Source organism: Stegodyphus dumicola, chromosome 5 (genome assembly GCF_044657685.1).
Source record: "Stegodyphus dumicola isolate Sdum_Otavi_A_Nest chromosome 5, ASM4465768v1".
Classification (NCBI taxonomy): Eukaryota; Metazoa; Arthropoda; class Arachnida; order Araneae; family Eresidae; genus Stegodyphus; species Stegodyphus dumicola.
The window spans coordinates 19,553,677-19,571,473 of record NC_140772.1 but is presented as its reverse complement, the minus strand read 5'-3'; the positions used below and the strand labels follow the sequence as shown (position 1 = coordinate 19,571,473).

The 17,797-nt window shown below is 34.2% G+C and overlaps 1 protein-coding gene across 1 annotated transcript in view; it reads left to right on the top strand.

The window, feature by feature from the left end:
- LOC118189443 (LIM/homeobox protein Lhx1-like) overlaps nucleotides 1–17,797 on the top strand; it is a 240,340-nt gene that overhangs the window by 51,876 nt on the left and 170,667 nt on the right. Inside the window, exon 2 of the mRNA XM_085816482.1 lies at nucleotides 5,843–6,048. Within this exon, the coding sequence (XP_085672608.1) occupies nucleotides 5,843–6,048 (206 nt within the window). The remainder of the gene's footprint in view (nucleotides 1–5,842; nucleotides 6,049–17,797) is intronic.

Sequence of the window (17,797 nt, the reverse complement as noted above, 5' to 3'; positions counted from 1 at the left end):
CAACCCAGGCGAACGAGCTGGTTACATGGAGGGTTTTCGTAGTTGCCCCTCCCCGTGTAATATGAATACGAGCGAGTTTTCCTCTGATATTCCTTCATGAGAGAATTACTTTTCTTACAGAGATAGTCCTCGTTTGCTTTGCCGTATTCAAATAATCTAACCTGGCTTCGTATAGCTAATCTGTGATTTTAAATTTAGTTTCATTTCCTAGAGCTAACTATATCAGGACTTGTATTTCTCTTGATTTGCTTTGGAAACATGAATGGTCCTGAATAGGAACAGGGAGCTTACTCAAGCTATGTTCAGGAAGGTGTGAAATAGACAACACAAGCAGGAAGGGTATACGAAACCCTTTATTTTCAATACTTTACAGGTATTTCCGAAACCTCGGAATACAGAGACCAACCACTTGTGGCCTGAAAGTAAGAATATAAAAACTACTAACTAAAACTAAAAACTAACTTAGTATACAAATGCCTAGCACTAAGATTGGCCTTTATTTAAAGAAAGGTACGTATGTAGTACGCCGAGCTGCTTAAACTACAATACGTTTGCAAATAACAAGAGGGCTAAACCTCTGGCCTTAAAGGCAACCAGCAACAGAGTGAAAACTCGTAAAACTACAGTGGCAAGCGGCTTGCTTCCTATAACTCCTTCCTCTCTCTCTCTTGGCAAAAAGCCACAACTTAAGTACTTGGCGTTAGCAAGGCAATTTGTATAAACAAGTTAAAGCATTTAATTCTGGCCGGAAGTAGAAAATAAGAAGTGGTAGTACAGTTTTACAATAAAATAAACGCTAGTAAAACTTAATATCCTTACAACTTATGTCTTAGATAAATTTGACTTCGTCTATGATTTGACCCCAGAATCTTTGCAGGACTTTATAACTACCCTATCAACGTCAGCGATCATGTTCGAATAGTTTGTATAATAAGTAATGATTTATATTCGAGCAGTTTTGGGATATACGTTACTAGCAAACGTAATGCGACAGTGAACATTCTTTAGTTTCTTTCCATTGTCTGGGATTAGGATGTCTCATGATTATATTCAACTCAGGCATCCACTTGTGGCTTCCATTTAATAACCAAGAGTTTTAGCTAATCAACTGTGATGGCAGAGACCTTGTCTCTTTAATCGTGGATCTTTTCTGCCGCAAGGTGGTACTTTATCGATTAGCTACTGAAATCAGCAACCAGTTTCAGATGCGGTCGTTGCATAAGTATGCCTTTTCAGCGGGGTGCTGGGAGTTTTAGGCAGGCCATCCGTTGTTCGCCAAGACAAAAATCTCACAATACTCTGGCATAAAAGATCTGGAACATTTATAAAACTCCATTTTTAATTTGGAAAAATCTCGAGATCATTACCAATCAAATGGTTCCACACTGTGGTCATTCTGGAACTGTTTCTTCTGTAAATTCTTCATTATACACTGTGGTAATTTTGGAACTGTTTCTTTTGCAAATTCGTCATTATCCACTGTGGTCATTCTGGAACTTCTGGACACTGTAGTCATTCTGGAACTTCTGGACACTGTAGTCATTCTGGAACTTCTGGACACTGTAGTCATTTTGGAACTTCTGGACACTGTAGTCTATAACTTCTGGACACTGTAGTCATTCTGGAACTTCTGGACACTGTAGTCATTCTGGAACTTCTGGACACTGTAGTCATTCTGGAACTTCTGGACACTGTAGTCATTCTGGAACTTCTGGACACTGTAGTCTATAACTTCTGGACACTGTAGTCATTCTGGAACTTCTGGACACTGTAGTCATTCTGGAACTTCATAAACGTGCACGTAGGTCACACGTCTTTTATACACGTAGGTCGTCTGAAGAAGGCGTTTCGTATTCAATACTCAGTCAAAGCGAAGTTAGTTTTTTTTTTAATTCAGCTTATTCAGCTTAATAAATTTTAATGTAGAGATAAATATTACATATCTTTACCAATATAGCTATTCAAATAATAATAAGCATAAAAGGTACACGTTAATAGTAAACACCCTATTCAAGACTTCATCATAAAATCATTTTCAACATGGTCAAATAATTCTATATAATCTATACGGTTAGCATGTAAGGATCCTAACTTTTACTAACGTTTATTTTATTTTAAATCTTTATTATCACTTCTTATTTTCTACTTCCGGCCAGAATTAAAAGCTTTAACTTATTTATGCAAAATTTGTCTTGCTAACGCCAAGTACTTAAGTTGTGGTTTTTTGCCAAGCAAGAAAGAGGGAGGAGTTATTGGAAGCAAGCCGCTTGCCATAGTAGTTTTACGAGTTTTCACTCGGTTGCTGGTTGCCTTCAAGGCCAGAGGTTTAGTCCTCTTGATAATTTCAAACGTATCGTAGTTTTAGCAGCTCGGCGTACTATATACGGACCTTTGTTAAATAAAGGCCAATCTTAATGCTAGGCACTTGTATACTAATTCAAAGTTAGTTTTAGTTAGTAGTTTTATATTCTTACGTTCAGACCACAAGTGGTTGGTCTCTGTATTCCTAAGTTCCGGAAATACTTGTAAAGATAGAAAAATAAAGGGTTTCGTATACCCTTCCTGTGTGTATTGTCTACTTCACAATTTATTGAACATAGCTTGAGTAAGCTCCCTGTTCCGAGTCAGGACAGTTCATGTTTCCAAAGCAATTCAAGAGGGACACAAGTCCTGATAAGCATTACTAATGGATACTCCAAACAAAAAGAATGAAAATATGTATGGCAGATAGTTTAAAGAAAACTAGCTGTGCATAAACTACATACTAATGAAAACTGAATCAATGTAGTTATATCAAAAACAGCACATCATTACTAAGGGTCTACTCATTATTGATTAGGAATCTCTTTATTGATTAGGAATCATGGTGAAAGTTTTTCTTATGGTATGATGTTCGCAGTTCATCTATATTATATTAAAATGTTGCTATCATCTTTGTTTCTTACAAATATGGAGTTCGTTTTAAACATGTAGAATTTAAGTGGAATTTTATTTCCATTCTAGAGCTTATATGAGTTTGTGTTAGCCTTTTGAGAATCATTGTTCACTAGAGAAGAAAATTCAACTTAAATATTATAAATTCCTTAGAGTGAAAAGATAAAAGGACACTTTGGAGTTATTTTTACTTCATTGTACGAGGCAAAGGAAGCAATGGAGAAAAATTTCGGGCATCATAATTTCAACGAAAGTATCACTTTTGACTGCTTTCGAATCTAGCTGAATGATTTTTTTTTTCTGTGTGTGACATTTCTATGTACGGACAGAATAAAGGACTCTTTCTTCCAAAACATATCGTAAAATCGATTTAAAATAGTGTAGAGACATTAGGATAGTTTGAAAGCAAAAGAGATTGAAAAATATGCAATTGCCTTCGCCAGGAATCAAACCACGGACCTCTGAATACCGGCTCAGTGTGCTGATCGCTACACCAGAAAGCAAGTTAGGAAGGTGGGAAAATACCTTATATACTACCCTCTTTTAAAGGGCGACTGGGTTTTTTAGGGGACCCAGTCGCCAAATTCTCGGTGTGGAGACTCCTCATCCAACACCCTTTTAGTTCGGGCGCCACTGTAGAGACAGTAGGTTAATTGAAAAAGCCGGATAGATGACAAATGAGCAATCGCCTTCGCCGGGAATTGAACCACGGACCTCTGGAATACCGGCCTAGCGTGCAGAACCACTATACCACGAAGACACGCTAGGAAGGCGGGAGAAATAAATAACTTATAATGGATTCAGATGAGATTTTTTCCAGATGCCTGTACCTACGTACGTATGCATGTATCTCGCATAACTCTAAAACGAGTAGCCGCAGAATGTTGACATTTTGTATATGGAACTGCTATAACACGTACTTGTGCACTTTTCATTTTCACTGCAATCGGCTTGATCAATCTTAAATATATATACATGCATATACCCTGCTTGGTAAGCTGAGGATTTTTATTCTTATATGTTCGTAAATTGTGCATTTTTTGCTTTAAATTGACTGAAATATGTTGATCTAATATTTCGGTTAAGGTTTTATTCTTCTAGTTAATCTGTACACAATAGTTGTCGAGTTATCAACAATTTAAAAGTTTAAGTGTCGAGTTAAGCCTAAAATGACCGCCATTTGTTTACATTTGAAATTCTTAATAGAACAGTGAGTTAAGTCAGTTGGCGCACCAAATTCATTGTCTTTTTGCACAGTGAGACCGAAAGTTAATTTTTAGGTTTATGCACTGAAAATTTTGATCTTCTTAACCATTGACCGAATTCCTTGTTTTGGCGTAGAAACTCTAACCTTAACTATATATATATATATATATATTTTTTTTTTTACTGTTTCAGCTGTACTTTATGTTTTTCTGTATTTTACAATTTTGAAATGAAGATGTTTTGAGTTTTTATGAATTCTTGCCTTGCCGCTAAATGAGAACTGAATTGATTGAATGAGAAATATATCTCTAATGAAATTCGAGGAAATAAGTTTAAATGAAATACAGCAAAAACTGTGTATAATAATATAATAGGCCATACAAGGAAGTCATGTGGCGTCCATATCAGATATTTTGTGTGTGGTGAGCGGAAGTGAAAGACAATTACATAATTCTAACAACAACAAAAGCAGCAACAACAATGATTGCAATAAAACTCCTTAAATTTCTGCGAATTCTAATACTTCTCTTAATTTAGTGGCACTATTAAAATAAGAATGTTGTTTAATGAATTTTAAATTGATTTAATAAAGTTATAAAATTAAAAGATAAATTTAATTAATTTTAATTCATTATTGGTGTTTTTTCTTTATGAATTTTAACGGATTACAGTAAGACCCCGCTTAACGCGGGGGATACGTTCCATCAAAGTAGAGCGTAATGCGAAACAGCGCTAAGCGAGACTATCTTAACATGTAAATAATGGGGTTAGGGGAAGACGGATAAAAAATGGTTAGGCATTAAATTTAATAATGTTTTTTAATAAAAATAAAATCAAACATTTATTTCTTACAAAAATAAAAACAATATAAACGCACATACTTTTAAAAACAAATAAAATTCTCAGTCAGATCATTCAGTCTATTCTGGGTTTCCAATTTTCTGCCTTTTTGTTAAGAAGGCATTATGATAGATTGGCTTAATAGCATATTGCGTTCAATTTCGTCGTCAATCCATATAGACAGTCGTTTTTCCATTTCCTCTATAATGTTATTTCTAGAACGGGTAATTCTAGTTGCAGAGCTCGACGTAGTTGCAGTTGCCGATGACAGTATTTTTTCTTTATTCTTAAGAATTGTCCTTATTGTTGAAGTTGCCAAAATCAATGCAGCGCTAATTTGAGATTGACGTTCACCAGAATCTAATCTTCTAATCACTTGCATTTGAGTTTCCAGTGAAATGCTTTTTCTGGTTGCTTTCTTTTCTTGTTTTTATTATCACCCATGATAAAAACTAAAGATCATAATATTTGTCACTGTATTAATCGTTATAGTATTATACAAATTTAAACTTACAATAATGTCAACAAATGTTTCAAATGATAAAAATGCGTCCACCAAGCAAGCAAGAAACACAACTACACTGTTTCGGATATGTTATTTGGAAACCTAGCGCTGCGCACAATTTCGGAGAATCCCCGGGTTGAAATAAAAGAGCGCTAAACCGAAACAGCGCTAAACGAAACAGCGTTAAGCGGGGTCTTACTGTACTTGCCTCTCCCCATCTTGTCTGACATTTTTTTATGATCTACATCTCAGTGCTTTACATGCAGAATTTTTCTGTTGTATATTACATGTTCTAAGTAGTAGTTTGTTGTTATTTCTTTGTAAATTTCGGAAAGATAATTGTTTTATTTTTCGCAGACGATTCGGAACTAAGTGTGGTGGTTGTTCTCAAGGCATCTGCCCGACAGACCTGATACGTAAAGCGAGAGGGAGAGTCTATCACGTGGCTTGTTTCACGTGTCTCCTTTGCAGGAAGCAGCCATCTACTGGAGAAGAATTTTATGTCTTGGATGAGACTCGGTTCGTTTGCAAAGACGACTTTAACAGGCAGCAACAGCAGCACGGTAAGGATACAATTTTTCAATTAATTTAATCTATTTACGAAGATATTGCAGTAATTATTTCAATTACCTTTTCTGTAAATTCTAATATAGTAGTTTGAGCTTGAAACAATATCTATTTGTGTTTCAAAGAATGGAAAGTTTTTGATTTTAAAATCTTTGGTGCTGGTTTTTAAAGTGTAATCACTTAACGAAGGGAAATTTTACTTTCTTACATAGTATTGTTTACAGGATGTGAGACATGTTTTAAAATATTTAACTGAGACATGGCATTTTCCCTGAAAATTCTTACGCTGTAGCTTGCTATTGCTTAATAAGGCCGACATCGGTGAATTATAACATTGCATCTTACTCCATTTTGCACAAATTCTGCGAATCAGAAAATTAGGATTTTTTTTTTTAGTTCAAAGAGGCTTTGTCTCTGAGGGACTATTGTTTTAGTTTTGCGATTTTGCGTCGAATCATTCTGAATATCCGGTTCACTTTTCAAACTGTTGCCACCAAATAGTATCGCCCTGTATTATATTTGAAGAAATTAAATAATGAAGAATCTGCATAAATGTATGTATGTTTCTCGCGTTGTGATAAAACAACGGTACCTAGAGCCATCCAGTTTTGAATGACGTAATCCTACTGCGAATATGAGCATCTGGAAGACAAAATTTGAAATTTTGGAATTTGTTTTATGATCGATTTCGTATTTTGTAAAACTTTAGCGAATTTTTGATTAACAAACTCAAGGATTTCAAAGCGAGCAATGGCAACGTTGTACAGAAAAGAACATTTTTATCTCCAGCGAGTAGACTGTGTATCGGAAATTCTAAAGATATACTCAATTTAAAATTATTTTGCGATATTGCTCTTGAACTGAATTTTATGGATTAAGTGCGAAGAACATGATATTTAATAAATAAGGGTAACACACAAAACGCTAAAAAAAGCCCCTTTGGACTTAATTTAAATATTTTTTTTTTCTGTTTTTCTTCTATCAACATTTTTTCCACAATTGCCTTTTGCTGCTGCATGAGTTGTTATGAATTCTTTCTTGTTGAGCTCATTTTTATGATTCTTTAGTAAATCTTCCACTTTTTTATTATTAATTTCCAAACCCATGGTTTTACCTTGAAACATAATACCGTGCATAACAAAAAAAAATGTCCTAAGTGTTTGTGCGCTAGAAGTATCTGCCTGAAATCCAACCTGTCGCAATTTCCTTCACGCAGAATTCATCTTCTTGTAAGTCACTTGCTGCTAGGCTTTGCTGACGAGAATTAATTAAATTATGTTTTCAGAATATCCCGAGTGTTAATTATGTGTCACAAATTACCTCAAAAAACTTCTGAAAATCATATGGTCGAGTGTTCGGAACTCGAGACACTGTTCTTTATCGGAAGTATTTTTTTGTTAAGGGATTACTTTTTCGGGAAACGAATTGTTTGTGAGGTGAGGCACTGGTGATCCTAGGTTCTATTGTGTTATGGTAGCTATTTTTAGTTATAATCTAGATATAACAAAATTATAAAAAAAAGTGTCTGTAACGTTAATTTTAGATACCGGTGTATTAACTGAAAATAGGGTGATTACGAAATTTGTAAAATTCAGTCATCTATTTCATATTTTCTAAGTGAAAGCATTCGTGAGAAATTTTGAGAATAATGATTAATATCAAATTTAGATCGTCCTTGATGAAAGCTTAGGACAATACTGGGCGATTATGACAGACAGGTTATTTTTAGCCCAAAGGGGCTATTAATTTCGATTTGCCATTTTGCATTGGTTCACTATTAATAGTGTTTCAGGTTTCAAATTGTTGCCACCAACTATTAGAGTCCTGCATTATATTTAAAGAAATTAAATAAGGAAAAATCTGCAAGAATGTGCATACATTTCTCACACTGTGGAAAAACAACGCTACATAGAAATACCAAATTTTGAATAACGTAACCCATCCTCTCGAATATGGGCATCTGGAAGCTCAAACTTGCAATTTGTATTATCTATTTCATATTTTGTAAACCTTTAACGAATTTTTAATTAACAAACTCAACGATCTCAAAGCGAGCAATGGCAACACTGCAGGGAGGGAAAAACATTTTTAGCTCTAGCGCCGCGAGGCTGTGTATGGGAAAATTCTAAAGATATGCTCTTTTTAAATTGTTTTGTGATATTGCTCTTGAATTGAATTGAATGGTTTAAGTGCGAAGTACATGATATCTGATAAATAAAAGTAACACATAAAACTTAAATTATTAAAAAAAAAAAAAAAAAAAAAAAAAAAAAAACGTCTGCTTGGGCGTAATATAAAATGTGAAAGCTTTCTGATTTTTTTTTAAGAAAATTATCCTGTCACATTTAAGGTGTTTCTCCAAGTACAGTAAATTTAGTTCTTGCAATTTAAACTCATAGTATAATACAACGAATATTTTGAAAAGAGAATCATTAAATATCGTTATAAATAATTATACAATGTAATTAGAGGTTTCACTTTCCAGTTTCGGAAACAAACTGAATGGAATGTAGCTTATCTTCGGTGAATGGTGGCCCTGCTTCATGAAAAGCCTCTTTTTACCCCCCCCCCTCCCACCAATTATTTGAATCTAGAATGAGAACAAATTGTTCTATGGCTGAGCTCTCGTGTTTGGGAATTAACTCCAATTAATTTTTACTTTTAATTGCCAGACTTAAGTAATTCAACCTGACGACCATCATTTTGGGTGGCAAAAAGGTTTCCTCACACTATGAATTTAACCTGAATAACTGATCTTCCCAGTTTAGATCTACAAAACGTTCTATCAAAATATTAGCCCTCTTGAACTGGAGTTAATTAAAATTCTAATTTCGTGCCGTAACGCGTGTACGTAAAAAAAAATTCTGGCCGGTATGTTGATTAACAATGTCAGCTGCCATACGAGCTGAGGGTCGTATCTTGTTGAACGGAGGGTGTGTGTGTGTGTGTGTGTGATTATGGCAAAGCCTCGAGGGCTATCTGCCTAAGGGGAGGGATGCCTTCGTGGAGGACTTTCTAAGGGCAACTGGCTCGTATACACGTTACACATGGGGAAAACCACGAAAAAGCCCATGCAGCCAGCCCGTTCGCGGGATTCGAACCTCGGACCGAACTACCAGTGTTCAGCGACTTTACCGCTCGGCCGCTGGTGGGCGTTGAACGGAGGGTTGTATGTCAGTAAATGCATAGTATCTGTTCGATATGGGAGCCATAAAAGCATCGTGGAGTCCAAAGTTGTTCGAGGTTGAATCTCTGTGAACGCAGTGATGTATGTTTGCAAATGCATAATGTCTTTGCCGCATGAAGGCCCTTAAAATATCGCCGAGCCGAGAGTCCCTTCGAGAGTTGATGGTAAAGACAGAAGAAATCATCCCGCGTCAATCGATGCACTTCGGCCAACAGCTGGAGGTACCTTCTCTTTCTTAGTTATGATAAATTCGTGAATCTGGTCTGTATTATATTTAGATCAGGAGGATTAGTTATAACAAAAACATATAAAAATAAATATGTGTTAATTTTGGGTTAAGTGATTCTCATATATGGATGATATTATTTTATTTGAATGTATTTGAAAAGAGAACTTTATTTTTCTTTAAAATCTTACAACAAAGCAGTTTGTTTTATTAATTCTCTTCTGATAAAGAGGTATCGATAAAATAAACTAGTCTCAGCTTGTTTATCCGTTGCTATGGGCTGTGATTATATTAGTGATATCCTCAGCGGTTTTTGCACTCATCGATGCATGAATCACTAGTCCGCCCTCTTTCTCTGACCCTTCTGGAGGGCAGAGAGCCAATTTTCGCAAATCCCCATTTGGGGGCCAATCCCTCCCCTCCTCCCGAAACGCATTTTTTTCTTTTTTTTAATACACGAAAAAAAGTGCTAGAAATTAAAAATAAATAACTGAAAAAAAAATCTGAAATGTTTCAGATTTTAAATTACGTCCAAAGGGGCGTTTTTTAACATTTTGTGTGTTACCTTTCTTTATTAAATATCATGTTCCTCGCACTTAAACCATAAGATCCAGTGCAACAGCAATATCGCAAAATAGTTTTAAAACGAGCCTATCTTTAGAATTTCTGATACAGAGACTCACGCGCTGGAGATAAAAATGTTTTTTCTGCACAACGTTGCCATTGCTCGCTTTGAAATCCTTGAGTTTGTTAATCAAAAATTCGTCAAAGTTTTAAAAAATAGGAAATCGATCATAAAACAAATTTCAAATTTCAAATTTGGTCTTCCACATGCTCATATTCGTTGGAGGATTACGTTATTCAAAAATCGATGAATCTATGTACCGTTGTTTTATCACAATACGAGAAATATACATACATTTATGCAGATTTTTCATTATTTAATTTCTTCAAATATAATGCAGGACTCTAACATTTTGTGGCAACAGTTTGAAAAGTGAACCGACATTTCTGAGTCCGACGCAAAATGCCAAAACGAAACTAATAGTCCTTCGGGATTCAAATCCCTTTGGACTAGTAAGTTTGGAAGCTTCGAGCCATGTGTCAGTTGAAAATATTTTATCCGTCAATGAATGAAATCTTTGTAAATATTTATTGCAAGTTATTATTGATGGAGAAATATCAACACAAACTAAATGTGTTTCTAGTTTTGTTCCAAACGAATGCCATTTTTAAGGTTTATTTTATTAGTTAGCATGTTATTTTTATCTCCTGTCCTATACTTCTGTTTATTCCGTCAGCTGCACCAGAAACGTAACTTAAATTGGGTTAAAACAGAGAGGGAAAATGTCATTAAGAAGAGAGAATTTGGCAATTCAGCCTGAGTATGGTATCTCGAAAAATCCATTTGATGCTTTGCTCTGTTGGTTCCGGTAAATTTTCTGGTTATTTGTTAATATTAATAATTAAAGTTGCACTTAATTAGAAATCAGGTTACTAGGTATTTAATTTACTATTTTATGTATGCTTATTCAAAGCCTCTTGCTAGATATTATTTTTATTTAATTTTGTTATTTATTTGAGGACAAAGGTAAAGGCGAAGCATTTCTGCAGCCTGGGAAGTTTAAGTGATTGTTTAGCTTGCAGAGTCATTGAAGCAGGAGATGTGGAAAATGAGCAATGTCCTCGTCGGGACTCGAACATGGGTCTCTCGAATACGCGCCGAGTGTGCTACCGTTACACCACGAAGACATGCTGGAAGGAAGAAGAAAATACCTTATATACTCCCCGTTTTAAAGGGTGACTGGGGATTAGGCGGCCCATATTCTTTTGTTAATTTCTAAATTATTAGATTTTTTTTAAATACATGTCGCTAGTGTGAGAATCAACTTACACGTATAAGTTGTTGGAAAGGACAATTATTATCCATTGAAATCAATTTAGAACGTTCATGAGAATAATAGTTCTTCGGAAATTAGAATTTTTGAAGTAATTAGGATTCCTTCAAAATAATTAACATTAAGTACTAGTTCATAATTTATTTGCTGCATTTCAACCTGCTGTTTTTTAACCCTCTGACAAAAACGGGGGTTCACCAAGAAAGCAGAAATTTCCGAAAACCGCTATGAGAAAGAGGTATTTTCTTGATTTTAATTTCAAAAGGCCCGTGGTACTTTTGTAGCTGGAGTTATGTACCTTTAATATATTGCCTTAATTTCTTGGACATATTTCAAAATGCACGTATATATACGTTCTTACAGACATCCCATAAATATTGTAGGCCGTATATATACGGCCTTGCCGGTCTAAACTATTTCATTTTTGTGTAAATGCATAAAACATGTTAATATAGTTTTGCTTTTCTTTTTCCTTTTTTCAGTGACATGTACAGCTGTTATCGGATCAAAAATAGAACATAAGGAAAACATTTTCACAAGATGAGAAAAGTGCACGAATACGAGTGAAACGTATATATAAACATAGTAGATCGATTTAATAAACGATTAAACGATAGATCGATTTTGAGTGAGCTTCAACTAGATTAAATTATATACTTACTTCTATTTTGAAACGGTTTTATAATTTTGTGTATTTCTTAAGAATTGTCTCTAAATCTAGTGTTTTAGTTTTCTTCCTAATGGCACATAATTTCATTCTAAATCTTGGAAAGTTATATCTGAATTTAATCGGAATTTTAAGATTAAATCCTACTAACCTGAACTTTGTTCAAATGAAAACCAGCTGGATATTCGTATAGATATTTCTATCAACTTTTTATATAAAATATTGCCCTGTTGTCACCTGATAACATATCTTTGCAGTTTAAATAAATTTTCAAAACAGAGAAAAATGCATGCACAATTATAATCTCCCACTCTACAGTTATGACTAGACTAATCTGATTTCATTGCTAGCTTTAATTTTGATTATTACAGTACGATATTAAGTTTGAAATACAAATGATGTACACAAATGTGATGGGAAAATCTGCGAAAAATTCCGTAGCCAAGAAACGTAAAATACGGCTTTTATAAATGGTTAATGATACAGAAGTTATAACATAATTTCTTCCTCCTTTATGCATCCCTCTTTGGTATAACTGGAAGCACTCTCGACACTATTCGGCGGGGGGGGGTGTCCGGGGTCTTGGCGAGAACACTGTATACTTTTTACGTGCCTGCATTGATATAACCTCATAAATCTACACATTAGAAAATCAGCTTTGAGTAATGAGTGCAGTTGTAAGATATATTTTAATTTTATAACAGTTATTTTAATTTCTATCATTTCTTGTTTCCTTTTCCTAACTCCATAAAGTCCGTTAAAATTCCGGGCGCCAAATTTCTCACACCTTTTTACTAAAATGACCGTTAAGGAACCTAGTGAACTCAGCGACTTATCGCTGAGTTCAAATAACTAAAGATATAGACTCCAGAAGGCTTAAACTACACTTTATTTCACTCAACGAAGAATAACAGTTGGCCCCTTTCTCGGACTTACAACAAAGCCTCCACTGGGGCTTAAACTTAGAATAAGAAAAAAGAACTAAACTATAACTAACTAAGAGATTTAGCCGAAGCTAACACAAGTATCTAAAATAATTGGCCCTCAATTTAAACTAGCCGGCGAATAATAAAGGCAGGTAATATACGGCCGAGCGTAACAACTTCTAGAAAGACTTAGTCTGATATGGCAAACACGCGCTATTCAGGATTTCTACCTCTCTCTCTCGAAGTAAGTTGAACCTTCCTTAAATACTTTCTCTAACTCATTAGCATTCAACGTCATTCTAAAAATTTATTCTGGTAGGGAGTTATAAGTGGAAACAAGAATTAATAGGAAAACACTTTGAAATTAAAATATACCTTACACAGTTAATAAACTTTGATAATTTTAAGTATTATCAAAAGTATATTCTGTTTTCGAATCGCGCTTACTGTTCGGTTCGTTAATAAGTCATGTTCTTTTGTAACATAAAGGATAAATGACAGATAGTTAACAGCAGCGGAAGTTGGCAGCAGTTTTCTATTTTGTCCCAGAGGTGATTTTGTTCGGGGAGCACATAACAATAATAAATTTAGATCTTAATAAATTTAATCTTAACAAATGGTAAAATCGGTGATTGAAATTTCTGATTATCTCTTTCTCTCTGAATAAAAACTTACTTTTATTAATTTCGGTATAAATATTGATAATTTCCGGATCTAGTTCAAACTGAAAAAATAAATACATTCAATAAGAATTTCTTAAATTTTTTTCTTAAATCTGATGTAGACACTACATGATTTCTTTGTGCCGTTTATACGCATTCTTTTGCCACATTTCATTTAAATTTATTTCCTCGAATTTTATGAGAGAGATATTTTTTATTCAAGCAATTCGGTTGTCGTTTCGCGGCACGTCAAAAAATACGCACAATCTCAAAACATCTTCATGAAAAACTGTAAAATACAGAAAAACCTAAAACACCAAATACAGTTAAAAACAGTTCAAAGAACAATCTTTACAATTAAAATTAGACTTTCTACGCCGAAACAAGCAGTTCGGCCAACGGGCGAAAAGATAAAAAACCTAGTGCACAAAATTAAAGGTTTAACTTTACCAAAACATTTCAAACAAGTAAAACCCTTCTTCCAAAATTATGAAATTAAAAGAAAATGAACAAAAAAGAAGATGAATTCTATCAATCTCAATGTCACTTCATCAGGGGGGAGGAACCTTGAAATTAATTGAAATCTCTCTTCTACAAAAATCCTTGCTAATCCTTGCTTTTTGTTTCCAAAAGAATTATTTTGTAATCACATTTATCTTATTATATCCGTTTGATGTGGCTGGTTGCACCCAGAAAGGGAGATGCAGTTATAGCAGTCCCATATACAAAATTTCAACTTTCTACGGCTACTCGTTTTTTGAGTTATGCGAGATACATGTATATATATATGATGTACCAGCTTTTGTCAGGAATAAATAAATTGTTGAAGAATCATAAATGTAGTCGTAGCTTAAATTATCAGACGATAAGTTTAAAAAACAGGATTCATTTATTATTAGTCAGGAGAAATAGCAGTTACAAAATCAGATATCCGGAGTAAATAAAAAAGAACTACTAATAACATTTTGTATGAAGGTTTACTGCATCGTGACATTTAAGAAAAACCCCCGATAGTCCTTTTGCGAGTCCTTTTATAGCCTCTGGAAAGGCGGAGCTTTCCAAGAAATGACGTCAGCCTCGTCAGCCAATCCAGTTCGCTTTAAATATTTCCAGAACATTCTATAACTGTACGTGTAGAAAAGGCGGGAAAAACAACTTAACTACGGGGCTGTGGATTTAATTCCACGTACTTTCAAATAAGAGAACGTCGCCATTAAAAATGAAAAGAACATACAGTTAGAATTTCAAGTGTATTCTTGACTATGTAATTTTATTATTACAAATATATAAACGTACGTACAGGACGTCACAGAAAAAAAAATCTCTTTTGAATCCATTTTAAGTTCATTTCGGAAAAAAAAAAGTCTTTTATTCTATCCGTACGCAGAGATGTCCAGCGTAAAACATCTCTCAAATGGATTCCAGAGCTGTCAAAATGCATATTTTCTTCGAAATATGATACCCGAAATTTGTTCCTATTACAATATTTCCTTTGCTTTGTATAAGAAATAATAATTAAATTTCGTTTTTATTCCACCATATAAAATTTCCCGCAGAAGATTATGTATTTGAGAAACGCAGAAGTACGCAAAATGGAGGAAAAATTAACTCAAGTAGAACAATACAGATTATTGAACAAGTGTATTTTCTGAATTCAGCATAATTTACAGAACCATAAGTAAGATGAATTTACCTTATAACAAAACTAGATAACAGTAATTGCTTAAATAGGGCGTTTAGTTCAATCTGAACATCTCTGTTTCCTTGAAACAGAACGTCAGCACTCCATCAAAATGTCAAGTGATTTTTACTTTTTCCTCATAATGCAGTCAATTCTGACGTTTGCTGGAAACGAAAATGCAGTTCAAGCTTGACCTTTGAATATATGAGTTTTTAAATTTACATGAAACTTAGGAACAATGGAATGAATATCATGTTTTAGTCGAAATATCTGTTACAAGTTGGAAAATGAGTATGAATAAATAATGGACATGTTTACTAATAATTTAGAGACATATGGTAAATTCTGACTATAGGAATGCGTATAGTACACATGTTTAACAATAGAGCAGCGAATTTCGAATTGGGCAAGAATACATAATGCACACGTTTGGAAATAAATTGGCACATAGTTACATTAATTTTGCAAGAAAGCATCTTATGCATTTTTGGTATCAAAATGGTACATGATGGTACACTAATTCGAATAGACAAAAGAGAGTAGAGAACATGACTGCTAATAAAATGGTATATAGTAGCTTGGAATTAACAAGAACACACAGTGCACATGACTGGTAATAAAACAGTACATAATAAATTCGTATTGGCAAGAAACCATAATGAATATGGTGTATTTAATTATGGCAAAGCACACTAGGGCTATCTGCCTAAGGGGAGGGATGCCTTTCGTGGAGGACTTTCTAAGGGAAACTGGCTCGTATACACGTTACACATGGGGAAAACCACGAAAACACCCATGTAGCCAGCCCGTTCGCGGGATTCGAACCTCGGACCGAACTACCAGTGTTCAGCGACTTTACCGCTCGGCCGCTGGTGGGCTCCATAATGAATATAATTAGCAATAAAATGGCGCATGTTAAATTCGAATATACAGTCTGTTTCAGAAATACTACACAGTGAATTACTTCTTGACGCTCGTATTTCCATGAAGAAGGAAATCAAGTAAGGTAGAGTCTTTGGCTGTGATAACTTTGGTTATCTGATACCATTTAGTAAAAATACACGAAATTAAAGATTTTATGCGATGCTCTGCTAACGAAGTTCTTATTGATAAGTTACTCTTCATTCTATTGAAGGTATTCTTATGATTAGGAATTCGATATATGTATAATTAACGTAGAAAAAAAATATCAACATCGTTAAAACGCATTCAGCAGATGAAACGAAAACTGGTAGATTTAGGTTTCGTATAAAATACTATCTCATTAAATAGAAAATTTTGAATTTTAAGGCATCTATATCCTTTGGGTCGGGTCCGAATTTCTAAGAAGACATGGCTGTCCATGTAAAATATCTTTGAGGCAAGGAAGGACTTAAAATACTATCTCATTAAATAGAAAATTTTGAATTTTAAGGCTTCTATATCCTTTGGCTCGGGTCCGAATTTCTAAGAAGACATGGATGTCCATGTAAAATATCTTTGAGGCAAGGACTTAAAATACTATCTCATTAAATAGAAAATTTTGAATTTTAAGGCTTCTATATCCTTTGGCTCGAGTCCGAATTTCTAAGAAGACATGGATGTCCATGTAAAATATCTTTGAGGCAAGGAAGGACTTAAAATACTATCTCATTAAATAGAAAATTTTGAATTTTAAGGCTTCTATATCCTTTGGCTCGGGTCCGAATTTCTAAGAAGACATGGATGTCCATGTAAAATATCTTTGAGGCAAGGACTTAAAATACTATCTCATTAAATAGAAAATTTTGAATTTTAAGGCTTCTATATCCTTTGGCTCGGGTCCGAATTTCTAAGAAGACATGGATGTCCATGTAAAATATCTTTGAGGCAAGGAAGGACTTAAAATACTATCTCATTAAATAGAAAATTTTGAATTTTAAGGCTTCTATATCCTTTGGCTCGGGTCCGAATTTCTAAGAAGACATGGCTGTCCATGTAAAATATCTTTGAGGCAAGGAAGGACTTAAAATACTATCTCATTAAATAGAAAATTTTGAATTTTAAGGCTTCTATATCCTTTGGCTCGGGTCCGAATTTCTAAGAAGACATGGATGTCCATGTAAAATATCTTTGAGGCAAGGACTTAAAATACTATCTCATTAAATAGAAAATTTTGAATTTTAAGGCTTCTATATCCTTTGGCTCGGGTCCGAATTTCTAAGAAGACATGGATGTCCATGTAAAATATCTTTGAGGCAAGGACTTAAAATACTATCTCATTAAATAGAAAATTTTGAATTTTAAGGCTTCTATATCCTTTGGCTCGGGTCCGAATTTCTAAGAAGACATAGATGTCCATGTAAAATATCTTTGAGGCAAGGAAGGACTTAAAATACTATCTCATTAAATAGAAAATTTTGAATTTTAAGGCTTCTATATCCTTTGGCTCGGGTCCGAATTTCTAAGAAGACATGGCTGCCCATGTAAAATATCTTTGAGGCAAGGAAGGACTTAAAATACTATCTCATTAAATAGAA